The sequence below is a fragment of the Chaetura pelagica genome, unplaced genomic scaffold (genome assembly GCF_000747805.2).
Source record: "Chaetura pelagica isolate M959 unplaced genomic scaffold, ChaPel_1.0 scaffold275, whole genome shotgun sequence".
NCBI classification, from domain to species: domain Eukaryota; kingdom Metazoa; phylum Chordata; class Aves; order Apodiformes; family Apodidae; genus Chaetura; species Chaetura pelagica.
In genome coordinates, this window is record NW_009953486.1 from 1079761 (window position 1) to 1093724 (window position 13964).

At 46.1% G+C, this 13964-nt stretch overlaps 1 protein-coding gene across 1 annotated transcript in view; it reads left to right on the forward strand.

The window, feature by feature from the left end:
- Nucleotides 1-12948, forward strand: part of KCNQ2 (potassium voltage-gated channel, KQT-like subfamily, member 2) — a 42114-nt gene extending 29166 nt beyond the window's left edge. The window contains exons 13-17 of the mRNA XM_009998721.1: nt 2416-2639; nt 3067-3175; nt 3695-3826; nt 11469-11592; nt 12229-12948. Of these exons, the coding sequence (XP_009997023.1) occupies nt 2416-2639; nt 3067-3175; nt 3695-3826; nt 11469-11592; nt 12229-12948 (1309 nt within the window). The remainder of the gene's footprint in view (nt 1-2415; nt 2640-3066; nt 3176-3694; nt 3827-11468; nt 11593-12228) is intronic.
- The last annotated feature ends 1016 nt before the right edge of the window (nt 12949-13964 follow it).

Consider the following 13964-nt stretch of genomic DNA (forward strand, 5'->3'; position numbering starts at 1 on the left):
TTCTTGCAAACATTTTCAGCAGATTTATTGTGGGAATAGAAAAGGGACCCCAAAGAGAGGGCTCTGCTTTACTCAGTGATAGGAAACTGCTTTCACTGCTGAGATTGATGATGGGAGCAACACTTCAGAGGATGAAGCACAAAGAGATTGCTTTGAATTCTGAAAACTGATGTGTTGCTGATTGATTTTTATTTTTAAAAATGAGCAGGTAGTTAAAAATATAAGCATTCCTGGAATGCAGTAGATTCCAGGAATATTATTCTGTAGGGTTGACTAAAAAAAATTAAGAATCCTATTGGCCTATTTGGGGCTAAATGACAAAATTTAAATCTGGTTTCTAATCCATGAAACACAGAATGAGAATTGCTTTTAAATATTTGGCTCATTATCTACAATGATTTTGGTAGCATTAGTGATTAAGGCTCACATCCAGGAAGGTATTTAGGCATATGCTCATTCCTAGATTCCTGTCTGGATTTGTACCCCTGATCTGATTTTCAGCTCTGCTGAACATCTGTTGGTCCCATGGTTTTCAGACAAGCCCTGCAGGTGGGCAGCACGTTGCAAGTGGCATCCCCAGTACTCATCTGAATTAAAACTGCATCTTTAGTTGGATTAATCCTGCCTTTTTCTAACTTGGATCAGGAACAAATTTTATTTTCTCTCCAGTGTATTATTCAGTATGAAAATGCTGCCCAGCCAAGGCCTGTGATAACCCTGCTCAGCAGCCAGGAGCTGCACTCCCTGTTCCTGGGTGGTGCCTCCTGGGATCACGCTGCGCAACTGTGGGAAATGCCAGCTCAGCACCTTTCCCTCCCTGTAAATGTTCAGTGTCTTGCAATGGAAAGTGACTTTGTAAAAATAGCACCTTCTTACTCGACAAATCTGCTCACTGTGTGTCTTGGAGTCACATCATCACTGCCAAACAGGAATGGCTGAGCCTGTCAGCACAGGACAGCTGGCATGGCCGGGAAAAGGGAGCTGAGTTTTGCTTTGCTTGAAATACCAGCAGCTAAATCCTGCCTGAAGAGCCTTGTGCCAGTTTTGAAGGCAAAGGAGGACTGCTTGGCTCCGAGTTTTGAGGTGGCATTGCTGAGAGACAGAAAAAAAAACCCAGGTCTTTGGTTGGTAACCTGGAAATCTGATGTGGAAATCAAAATTCCTGCAATCTTCTCCCTCCAAACTGAGTCAGAGCATTGGCAGCCAGATGATAAGTGGTACAGATTATTGGGAATTACATCCATGGGTTTAGTCAGTTCTGATTTGCCTTTGTATAAAATGTCAGCTACCTGTGCAAGTGCCTTGCACTGGACATCTAACCCTTATTAGCATATCCTAATAAACAATTGCTATTCAGGAAATATCAGATTATCCAAATCTATTTGCAGTTTGGTTTCCCTAATGCTGTTTCTATTTAGTTTGCCCTTTCAGAAAGATTCCCAAAATCTTTTTGGTTTGCAATTTTCTTGTGAAAATCCAGCATCTTCATTTGGGTGAACATTTTTACCTACACACTTCAGAATTTGGAACATAATTAAGGCCAGGTGGTCATCAGACTGTTTCTCAGTGAAATCATCTCCTTTTCTGGAGAGAGTTTTTAAAACTGTAATTAAGCAATTTTAAAGGAATGGGATTTTAATAGAAAATAACAATAAAATGCTATAGTCTGGAGATGTAAAATTCTTCTTTGCATGTTCATGATCCCCAGAGCCAACCTGCAGAAGCTTTGAGATTGAAAAGCTTTGCCAGCTTTTAGATTGAATCTTAATAGGATACCAAGGTGTTGCACTTTATAGTGTTAGTATTTAAGTATATAAATGAGTAGAAAAGGAGCAACACTTTGGAAGACATAAAAGGGGCAGTTCATGTTTTAGGAGGGAGGAAAAATGGGAGCTGAATGAAGGGAAAAGGCAGATCTGAGTACCAGAAGTGAAGTGTTTCCAAGAAAGGCAAAAGTTTCTGATAAAGGCCTTTTTTCTTTTTTTAGTGGTATCTTCTAATTAGATACAGGGTTTTGGAAGGCAGTTGTGAAAGAAAAGCTTCCTCACTCATGATCAGAGCTGATCAGTGATTTAAGGAATCATAACCTCATCGTTGACCGTCATTCTGTCCCACCAGCCCTGGCATCCCATGAGGGGCTTCTGTTTAAGTCCTCATTTTCTCTCTCTTAAGAATCATTCCCATTTCACTCATTATGGTGGAAACATTCCTACAATGTTTTCTTTAAAAAATAAAACCAAAACACGATAAATATTTAAAAAAAAAAAAAAAAAGCCAACAGCAAAACTACATCTCACTGCTGCTTGGAAGTGCTCTTGGTTTCTAATGGCTGGTGGGGAAGGACTGCGTGGTTTCCAGAATGACTCCTCCTGCTGTCTCCTTTTTGTCTTTGTTTCAACGTGTTTCTCTGAACAGTCAGAAGGTCAGTTTGAAAGATCGTGTCTTCTCCAGTCCCCGCGGTGCTGGCACCAAAGGGAAAGGCTCTCCACAGGCTCAGGGCATCCGGAGGTCCCCCAGCGCTGACCAGAGCATCGAGGACAGCCCAAGCAAAGTGCCCAAGAGCTGGAGCTTCGGAGACCGCAGCCGCGCCCGCCAAGCGTTCCGCATCAAGGGAGCGGCCTCGCGGCAGAACTCGGAAGGTGAGGGCTTGGGGTGCTGTGCCTGACCCCAAATCCCCAGCTGGCCTCTCCCTCCCTGCCTCACAAGGGCAGAGCTGCAAGCCAGGGTACTCAAATAGGTCTCCTTTACCTTTCAGTTCTTTAGCTCAGCTGCAGGAGTACAATCAAAGAGAAGCAAAGCCCTGCTGACACCCGTAATGATAATTTATCTATCTAGGGATGGGGAAAGGAGGGAGAGCAGGCACCTCTTGATGGGTGCAAGATGCAGGTGGCATTGCTGGATGTCACCTGAACACATCTTGGGAAATGCTTCCATTGGGAAGCTCAGCAAAGACACCTCTGGTGCTTCCTAGGGTTCCTCTTTGCCATTCCACTCACCTTTCCTCGTGGGGTACCAGCACGGGAAGCAGTAACATGTTGTCTTTCTTCCTCCCTCTCCCCACCCCAGAAGCAAGCCTCCCTGGAGAAGACATTCCTGATGATAACAAAAGCTGCAACTGCGAGTTTGTGACGGAAGATTTGACGCCGGGACTGAAAGTCAGCATCAGGGCAGTGTGGTAAGAGAGGGGAAAGCAGTCCGGAAAAATAAATACTAGAAAAGAAATTGAAAGTCCATTCAGAGGTGGGAAATGCCAAAGTGTCTTTGCTGCAGGCTGTTTTCCCCTGGGTGGCCTGCCCTCCTTTGCAGAAAATGCTGCCAGAAAAGGCAATTTCTGCTGAGCGAAGGAATAACTGGAGAAGCAGGACTGTCTCCTGCAGGGATGCAGCCAAATGATCACTCTCACCAGCTCTGAGATTTAATGCTGGCTTTTCTAAGAGGCGTGCAGAGAGGACACTTGCACAGCTGATAGTCCAAGGGGCACTGGGGACCCCCTGTTGCAGACGGGGCTTCAGCCACCAGCCCCCACCATCCCCTTCCCCTCTCCTATTGCCACATCCTCTCCCAAACCCACAGGGTTGGAATTGATTCCATTTTATTCCCAAAGCATCTCCGCGCGGTGTTTTTTATCTGCTGTTAAGTGGGTCAGACTGCAGCCCAGGGGCTCTACTTTGCCTTTCCTCTCCATCTCCTGCAGCATTATGAGATTCCTTGTCTCCAAGCGCAAGTTCAAGGAGAGCCTTCGGCCCTACGACGTGATGGATGTCATCGAGCAGTACTCTGCTGGGCACCTGGACATGCTCTCCCGGATTAAAAACCTTCAGGCCAGGCAAGAGACCCCTCTCTTTCCTTCATTTTTTTCACTGTTATTTATTCACTGTGGAGGTATTGCCAGGAGAGAGACACTTGCCTTTGCAGCTGCAACTTATTCTTTTTCTTCCTAAGAGAAATCCTCAAGGGAAAACGTCAATGTTTGTGGCTGGAGCCTACAGGGGTGATCAGGACAGGGACTGTAAATGGTGATGTTATGCCCTAAAACTGCCTTACTGCTCATCTCCCAGGACAAAATATACACATAAAATACGGCTCATCCTCCTCCAGGCCTTACTCTGGGAGTTTCTGTCATTATTTTATGTCCCATAGGTAAGGCAGGTGTGTCACCATGTTCTCCTGGCAGGACATGCAAGGGTTTGGTGCTCCAGTCTTAAGGCAAATGTGGCCAGTTTGGTGCCTTTCTGCTTCATCCCAGTGTTGGGATGTTGAGCTGGTGCAGGAGGAATCTCTCCTTGGGTGGCACAGTCTGCTAAAAGTGCATGGAGGTGGATTTAGCTGAGCTGCATTTCAGTCTCTGTTCAAATTCTGGGGGGAGATGAGTTAGTTTTAATCAGGGAAGAAAAGGGAAAAAAGGGACAATTAGAACCAAGAAGAGCATTTAAAATTTAACTTTCTGCTGCAATCATCCCAGATGGATTTGGTCCCCTGAGAAGAGGATCTGAGCTAAACCTTCTTGTCTGACCACTCTTCCCTCAGCTCTGATGTCCTACATTGAAAACCAGACCCCCAACACCCCTCAGCAGTTTCAGCTCAGCAGAAATGGCCCCAGTTCTGCTGAGCTCATGGGACACCCAGACCAGAGGCAGGGTTGGCCACAGGCTATCTCCAGACAAAATAATTTACCATTTACTTTTACACATGAAGAATTAAAGTATTTGCCTTCATGGCTGTGGCAGCCCAGCTTCCTCTGGAAGATGCTGGAGGAATTTTCCTTGCATTCCAAACCCATCTAGGTGCGAGTCAGCAAATGTGCAAAAAAAAGAAGGTACTTGAATGTGCCAACACCTGATATGAACCCCAGCAATGGAATAAGAAATTGGTTTAGGTGAAAGAAGAATCTCTCTTCTCCCATCAAGCTCTCAGAGACAATTTTAACTCTGCTATTTTTGATGTTCAAGCAGTAGAAGTAACTTTCTCAGTGTTGCTGCACACTGTGTTTCCCATTTCCAGACACGCAGCCAGAAGTGAAATTCTCCCTTGCAAAGGAGACTAAAATATCCTGGAGAATCTCCTCTCCTGGAGCCTCTCACTCGCACTGAGCACGAACTCAGTAATTATAGATCCAAGATGTGTAGCTGAATCTGGAGGGGAAAGAGAAGGAGGAGGGGATTTATATTTCCTAACTTTAATAACTTGGAATGTGAGGCCTCCAGGCTGCCTCCCACAGTGGGTGATGAGCCATTGGGGTTGTCATCTCCACTGCCTCCAGGTGGGACACTGGAGTTTTCAACACCCTGAGCTGGTGCAGCCATTGCCTCACCAGCTGCCCACGTCATCCATTGCCAGTCCCTCAAGGTGATGCAAAGACAATGTGATGTGGTTGGCTGTTTTTTTGGGATGTTTGGGGTGATGAATTGCAGCTTTCAAAGACCAAACTGAGTTTTCCTTTTTAGCTGTAGCCATTGGACCACAAGTCTGAAGTTGCTGAGGCTGGACTAGCCTAGGGCTCCCATCCACCCCCTTGCAGGGAAGTCAGGAGGACCAGGAGTTTTCACTGTCCCTACCAAGCAGAAGACCAGTGATGGTGACAGGAGCAGATTCCCTTGGGGCTGTCCTTTGAAGCCCTCACCATCACAGTCAGATGGGTACCAAGAATCCCATGGCTGGTCCCTGCCCTACTACAACTGGAAGGGGCACCATGGAGATAAAGTGTGTGTCTGGTACGGCCAAGGCCAGTGTTGGGGCATGACCAACGGGTGCTAAAAGCACAGAGCATCCGTAGAGTGGAGCCCAGTGAGGTTGTCACAGGGCACTCAGAGGAGAGCAGACATTTTTCTTTCCCTTTCCTTCAGCTCAGCAGGGCTGGTTTTGACCTCCCCTAGGCAGGGCTTTGGTGGATTAAAGTGGTATTCCAGCTAATTTACATGCACTTTCCTCTTCAATCATTAATGCCTCTGTCACTGTGTTTGCAATGTGCTCTTTTCAGTGTTGTGTCTGCGCTGTCTCGTGTCTCATCCTGACACCTTGCCAACCATGGATGTCTCCCATTCATGCAGTTATACAATCCCCAGCCTACCCTGCCGACTCCAGCTCATGCTTTCTGGGCTGGCTGAGGTTGTGTTATCTAACACTGGAACTGAAAGGAGAATAGTCGTGTTTTTTTCATATCCAACCACCTCAGTGGGCTATTGCTACATTTATGAAAATATATTCCAGAGGGTAAAGCATGTGGCTTATTATATAAGGAGTAGGGGGATCTTCTCATAATGTTTAGTGGTGCAAGACCCCAAATCTTACCTCAGGGTGGGCAAGACTCTGGGTTTCACCAACAACCAGGTGGTATGAGAGCATCTTTGGTTTCCAGTGGAATATATGTTCAAATTCTCTCTCTCTCTCTCTCTCTTTCTGTCGTTCTGTTTTTCAGTTGTTTCTTTCTGCAACTTTTCTGACCTACTTTTCTCTACGTGTTGCTTCATTATGCATTTTGCTGGTGTCTTTTTTTTTCTTATTTACTTTGCCAGGATAGATATGATTGTGGGTCCCCCGCCCCCTTCAACTCCCCGGCATAAGAAGTATCCAACCAAAGGACCCATGTATTCCTCCAAAGAGTCTCCCCAATACTCGCCTAGGTTAGGACTCACCAAAATGCTGCTTTCTCTGGATTTTTCGTATGCTTAAGGTCAAACCCCTTTCATGCCAGTTATATGACTGAGCATTAATCACTGAGCAATGCAGCTTGCTAAATCCTGGCACAGGAGGGCTTGCTACTCTGGGTGTGCTCTGATTGACCTGCAGTAATGAGCTTTCCCACTAGGCAAACCAAAAGAACACAAAAGGGATGTCCATGCACTCATCAACAGCCATCAGTTCCTTCAGCTGCTGCGTTTTCTACTTGCAGTCTTCTAGGTGTTAGAAAGCAAACTTTTTTTTCTCCTTAAAATCTCATCTTTTGCAAGACTAACATCAAATGTAAAAGGTGGAATATTTACCCACAAAGCCAATGTAAACAGAACAATCTGCTTTTTAAATGATCAAACACTCCACACACAAGTGAAGGAGCCATTTTGCAGCCCTTTGCACTATGAAATGAGTTCACTTCTGTGGGCAAAGTAAGAATGAAGTGTTTCTTACCCAATGAAGACAGTGGTCTGTTTTTCTTGCTGGTGCTACTCTCACCCACCACAGAGGGAAAAAAAATGTGTTAAAATATTACAACCATGGCACTCATGAAAATAATCAAGCCAGATTTTGCAAGCCAAAGGAAGAGCAAGTGTCAAACCCAGCCCCCAGTCATGCAGCAAGGTTTTTATTTTTCTCATTGCCTTTATCAGGTTCTCTCTTTAGGTAAAACTGTAGATGAACCTGATGCCATGAGGAATGTATTTGCAGTAAAGTGCCATTTTAGGGCACTCTGAGGGCCATTCAGCAGGGCCATGAGCTGAGCTCTGATTTCACCTTATATTGAGACCATTGGAACCTAGAGCAGGTGTAAATATTTGCCAGAAGTCAATTTTCCATGCACAATGCACAAATAGTAGGTGATTTTTAAATGCAGCAACCTTAGCCTCAGATCTATTTTTTTTTCCTGAATATATTGGCCCTCCCTAAGAGTTAATACATGACAAATCTCTGGTCTTTATTTAAGCTGGTCTGAGTAATCGTCACTATAGGAATGTCAGCAAAAGAAGTATTGAAATCTTATCTTTTCCCACTTAGCTAGCTCAAAGATTAAAAAAATAAGAGAATTTTCCAGAAGCCCCAAGCTTTCTGCTTGGAAAAAAAGATGCTCACAAAAATATTTTCTCCATTTCTCCTTCCTGTCAAATGATGAGGCCCAAAACTAGTCCAGCAAAGGTGGCTGGAGACCAGGGATGCCCATGGCTGTGGTTTGGCTGAAGGTGTTTTCTCCCTGCTGTACACACAGACAATCTGGATTAAATTCCCCTTATCACCTGAGTTAACATAGAACAGGTGTAACCTCAGCTGTAACTTGTAGACAACAGATATTGGTCAAAATATGTCTAGAGCAAACTTTTTTTGCCAAATGAGGAGGTTAAGTAGCCAGTCCTGTGACAGGATGAAGGGGGTTTGGCTTCAGTGCCTGGATAGTGGACAAAAAATTTTAAGACTTAAAGAAAAAAAAAAGCAAACACCAAGAATTGAATATATATTCCCAAACACTTCATTTTTATCTCGTTTGAGCCGTTTGACCTTTTGATGTCTGCTTCTGGCCTGAGGGTGACATATTACACCTCTTTGCATGCACTGTTAGCATGAAGCATAATGAAGCATGAGAAAACCTGCACTGGCTGATGTAAAACTGCTTTTTCTTTTTTTTTTTTGTATCATTAGAAAGAAGCAAAGATACCAAAGTTTACTTTAAAGAGCAACCCCCTTTCTCTCTCCCTTGAAAACCAAGCTGCAGCAGAGCCTTTGGAGGACAGCAGATGGCACAGTTTGTCAGCCACCCTTGGAAATCTCTGAAACTTCTTCTGCCCCAAAGGGAAATACACGGGGCTGACTCTCCCCCAGCCTTGGCTGATTTCTTCCCTCTGCACTTGTGTAGGCACAAGGCTCCCCATGGGATGTGCAGAACAGATTTGGCATCTCAGAAGATCTGTGGTCTCTTGTCATGCTGTAGGAACACATCCTAGCCCCCTCTGCTTGCAAGCAGATTATGTTCTGTCTTCTTCATCTTTTGAGCTTTGCTGCCCAATTTGGACAAAACTCCACATTCTTTTTTAATGGCTAAGAGAACCTTCTGCTCTTTGTGGTGCTCAGCTAGATGCAGGTGGTTTGGAAGCTCATAAGGAAATTTGTCTCTTCTCTTTTTTCAGATAAGGCTGAGAGGGTGAGTGTGTGCTTACAGTGCTGAGAAGCACTCTCCCTTGATCTGATTTATGCCATGGGAAGCAAAAGGGTGAGAGGCCTTGAGCCTGGTTTCTCCCATACAGAGAAAAGGACTTGGTTCACCTTCTTCTCCCTTCTCTCCCCTGAAGTCAGTGGGCCACAGCTGCCCACTGCACCATCCTCTGTGCTGACCCTGCCTCCTAGGTGAGGTCTGGTGCTCTGGTTTCTCAGAGCTGTGGAAGATGACCCCCTCAGGTGTCAGGATTATGTGAAAATATAGAAACAAAAGGAGTGACTCAAACAGGAATTCTCCTGGGCTGTGCTATCAATGGTATATGGGCAAGGGCTTCTGGATGCTCTGTGGGATTCAGTCCTGCTTTTAAGTCACAGCATGTCTGCAGGCACATCCAGCCTGAAGGTGATGTAGGAAGTCAGTGCTTTTCTATATGCTACTAGGGATCACTGCACTTGTGAAGTGCCAGCTGGCCCCCTGTGCTTCACATGGGTCATGTGAGGTTCATTTAATGGACAGCTTTTCTCTTAAGGACATGGAAGAGAGCACACAAGTCCTTCCTCAATTTCTGCAAGATTAGAAGGAAGGTTGCACAAGACTATCTCTGCTGTTGTGACACTGTAGCATGGCAATGTTCAGTGTGTCACAGTCTGTCCTGCCTCCCTGCCCTCCTCAGCAGCTGTTGAAGGACGTCTCATTTCCATTCGTGGTCACATTTCAGTGTTAGTGCTGTGCTAGATGGGGCACGAGGACAGAGCACCCTGACTGTTCTCAGCCTTCTGCAGTATTCAGTAGCATTTAGACTTGGGGCCTCCTTAACTGCATGTCCATTGTTTTACTGGTCTACTTGCTTGTGCATACAGGAGAGGAGTTCGTAGAGTGGCTGTGCTACGCCTTGACTTGTGATTCCAAACCAAGGTAGCCCGAGGTATCCGATTTCATACCTCTTTGCTTACATGGTAACAACATTGTCTTAGGATTTCTTGTGCTGTATGTCATGTCAGTAATTGCTTCCTTTGTTGGGAGTTCCTGTACCTGTCAATAATTTGCTTCTCCCATTACAAGAGAGAAATAAGGCATGCATGTTCCTCACACCTGTAATTCTAGCACTTGGTGCTCCTTCTACTCCTGTGCTTGTATTTCTAAGCAAAGGATCAAACATGACTTTTTAAACAAAACAGCATTCTGTTGCATCCCTGCCCAAATGAAGTATCTTCTGGGATCAAAGATAAACTCCAAAATAATTGTTGGCTTATATTTTCTGTCTTTGGTGTGATGTGTTCATCCACTTCATTTCCTTGAGCCAGATCTTCTGGTGCTGCAAGCTGCTGTTGCTCTAATATAAGCCAGGGGAGTCACACTGGTCCATACCCACCAATATCTGTCCCTGAATGTCAGCAGCCAACATACATACCAAGTCCCTGTCAAACAAAGAGAAAACAGATGGCTCTTGTGTTGGAAACAGCCTCACGTCTCATTCCTTTCCTTCGTTTTTCTTGTTCATTTTCCCCTGTCTGTCTGTGTTCAGCTCCTTCCTTCTCCTCCTCCTGGTGCATGGACCCATGGCCCACATGGCAGAACTGCGTAAGGAGCATTTTGAGTTTTCCACTCAAGATACCTCAACTTGGTTTCAGGCAGATGAATTAACCCTTCTTTTCCCCCCGCCACCCTTATGTTTGGTGCATTATGCAAGAGTAAAATTTGCCTGGCGTAGAATTAGGTTATGAGCTGGGCTGCCATTAAGAAGCTGTTCCAAAACTGACTGAATCCCTTGTCTTTTGAGGGATCAAGAAGCTCCAGACCTTGCTGTCTAGAAAATTTATAATTTAATGCCTCATATACAATTGATTTCAAGCTTCCAAACTGGCTCTGCCCTCCTTCCTCTGCAGATGGAGCTGTGGATCAGCCCAGGTGTTTCTGGGCTGGGCAGGAGGAGTTGCAAATGTCACGTGTGTCAAACACACCTTGAGCTGCTGATTTGGCAGGAGTGTCCTCTGCTGTTACCAGCTTGGAGCCCTTGGAAACCATCTAATAGCAGAGGCGTGAATTGCCATAGCATTGAGATGAAGACGATTTGGTGAATTAGGACCAAATTCAGCCTTGATGGAATTCCACTAAAACTGTTTGCCTGAATCTTAGGGCAAATGGCTCCTTTTCATGGACACGAGAATTACACACTTACATTTGCATCGAAAAGAGGAAACTGCTGCAAGGATTGACAAAAAATCCCACTTATGTGATAGACAGAAAACTTGGTCTTCCCTCAAAATAATAATTTCTCAGTACAAATAACAAGTTAATGGATTTGGAAGAAAGCCAGTTAAAGACAATACTTCGCAGCGGGTAAATTTACTGTGCATAATGTGCCAGGTTTTATCTGTGTAAACAGAAATGGATATTTTCAAACTCCGCTAATCCTGCTCTGAATTTTGCATCTGAATTAACACTTCAGTGCCACTGCGTGTCTGTGAGTAATTTGGAGTGTTAGTTGGGAGAGAGGCTGTTGCTTTGTCCCCTGAAGGCGCGACAAGCGGAGCCCTCCTCGCCTGCTGCCTCCAACTGACTCCAGGTCCTTTTCTGGGGGTGGGGGGGGGGAATTTTCTGACCCTGGTAGAGTTGACCAGATCGTTGGGAGAGGATCCTCCATGACTGACAAGGATCGGACCAAAGGGCCAGCGGAGGGGGAGCTGCCTGAAGACCCCAGCATGATGGGCAGGCTTGGAAAAGTTGAAAAACAGGTATATTGGGGCAGAAGGGGGTTCCTACCAGAAGATGTTGCAGACATCAAGGGGGAGGATGGGATTCTTGCCTTATTTTTCCCCAGTTCCATTTTTTGAAAGAAAATAAAAGTAGTGAAAGTTAAGCTTGTTTTAAAAAAGAAACAAGGTGGATGTTATGAAAGGCTACTCAGTGTCCTAGAAGACCAAGGACTTCTTTCAAAACAGGCACTTTGGAGTCTGTGACATACAGACGTCCTTTTTTGGTGAGTCTACCAAAAATCTACATTATTTTTGGAAATGACACATAGGTTTCTTTGCCACCATACTGGCCATGTTTTAAATGAGTCCATGAGCCTGGCTGCTGTAGCTGCTGGCCTCACCAAGGGTGAAAATCTTCCTAGAGGATAAGGCTCGAGAATCCCTGTGGCCATCCAAGCCCAAGCAAGTGCTAAATGCAGTAAGGAGCTGGAAACCACTGGAAGAATGTGAGTGGTCCAGCTTTTTTTTTTGCTGTTGGTCAGTGTAGGCAGAGGTCACCTATGAAGCCCAGGACCACACTTGTCTCTAGATGGGCTGGAAGTGCCTTGTGCTCAGGATGTTAACTCGCTTCAGCCAACCTGCAGTGTGTATCACTGGAACTGTGGTGTTTTGCAGGTTCAGTCAATGGAGAAGAAACTGGACTTCCTGGTGAACATTTACATGCAGCGGATGGGAATCCCACCAACAGAGACGGAGGCTTATTTTGGGTCCAAAGAACCAGACCCAGCGCCTCCCTACCACAGCCCCGAGGACAGCAGGGAGCACATCGACAAGAACGGCTGCATCATCAAGATCATCAGGTCCACCAGCTCCATGGGGCAGAAGAACTTCTCTGCCCTCCCAGCCCCCACCAACTCCTGCCCTCCCTCCACGTCGTGCCAGCAGCAGGCCCACCAGAGGCAGAGCCACGGCTCCTCGCCCGTCGGAGACCCCGGCTCGCTGGTCCGGATCCCACCCCCACCATCCCACGAGCGCTCCTTGTCCGCCTACAGCGGCGGGCACCGCGCCAGCGCCGAGTACCTGAGGAACGAAGACATTACAACCAAACACCACGAGAGTGCCATGAGAGACAGCGACACGTCCATCTCCATCCCCTCCGTGGACCACGAGGAGCTGGAGCGCTCCTTCAGTGGCTTTAGCATCTCCCAGTCCAAAGAGAATTTGGACATCCTTAACAACGGTTGCTATGCAGCCGTGGCCAAAATCAGACCCTACATTGCAGAAGGGGAATCAGACACCGATTCTGACCTCTGCACGCCCTGTGGTCCTCCTCCCAGGTCAGCCACGGGTGAAGGACCCTTCAGTGACATGGGCTGGTCAGCCCCCAGGCAGTGAAACCTTCTCACAGCTGCTGAGCCACGTCCTGGCAGCTGCTTGCTCCAGCTGTCCATGCCTCGAACTTCTCAAGGAGATTGACAGCTAAGGTTTTCCTCCTTCTAGGACATCCTTAGCTGGTGGATACTTTCTTGCAGCTTACTCTGGGGGGTGAATGAGCAGGTGGGAGCCTGCCTTTGTGGAAGAGATCATGGTGGTGAATGAACTGGAGCTTTGAAGTCCAGTTTTCTTTCATACTCTCTAAGATCATAAGGTGAAATTATTTCATGGTGCAGGGTAGTAGATGATTTGCATTTCTTGGGAATCTTCAGAAGTGCAGGGCAGGAATATATCACACAGCCAGGGCTTTTGGAGGTCACAGTAAGTGGTGACTGACAAGTGTTATGTGGGAATTGCCACACCATGGCATTGGTGATGACACCTTTAGGTGTTCTGGAGTCACAGAACAAACACATGTTTGTCCCTGGCTTAGATTACAGGTCATGTGTAATTACAGGGGGGTTGTTACTCTGTGGTTCCTCATCAGCCATCAAGAAGGTGGCATAATTCCAATATAATACATGGAAAATTTGCATAGGCGCTGGGAGGAGAGGGATAGCGACTGGAATATTGACATGAACAGAAAACATGGCCTCAAAGAGGGCAGATCAGGGTACCACTCTGAACCAGAACGGTTTAGGAATCATCACATCTTAGGAAATTGGAAAAACTCAGAATTATGAGCTTGAGTGCAAAAAGAGACACCTCAGGGGGCAGAGAAATGAGACAGAAAAGGAGAATAAGAGGCTGCGGGGCTGAAGTTGTATGTTTTAAACCATGTATTATATTTAATTATCTCACCTTCTTTTGACAACAGACCTGGAGGTGCTTTGGAAGCAAAGGTAAACCAAAGGCAACCCTCTGGAGGGCTGCCATGGGGTAAAGCCATACTCGTGGCCAACAGTGCTGTTGTGGCCAGGGGGGCAAGGGTGGATATGCAAGATGCTGTGGTCCCCGCGTTGCTGCGAGTTAAGTGC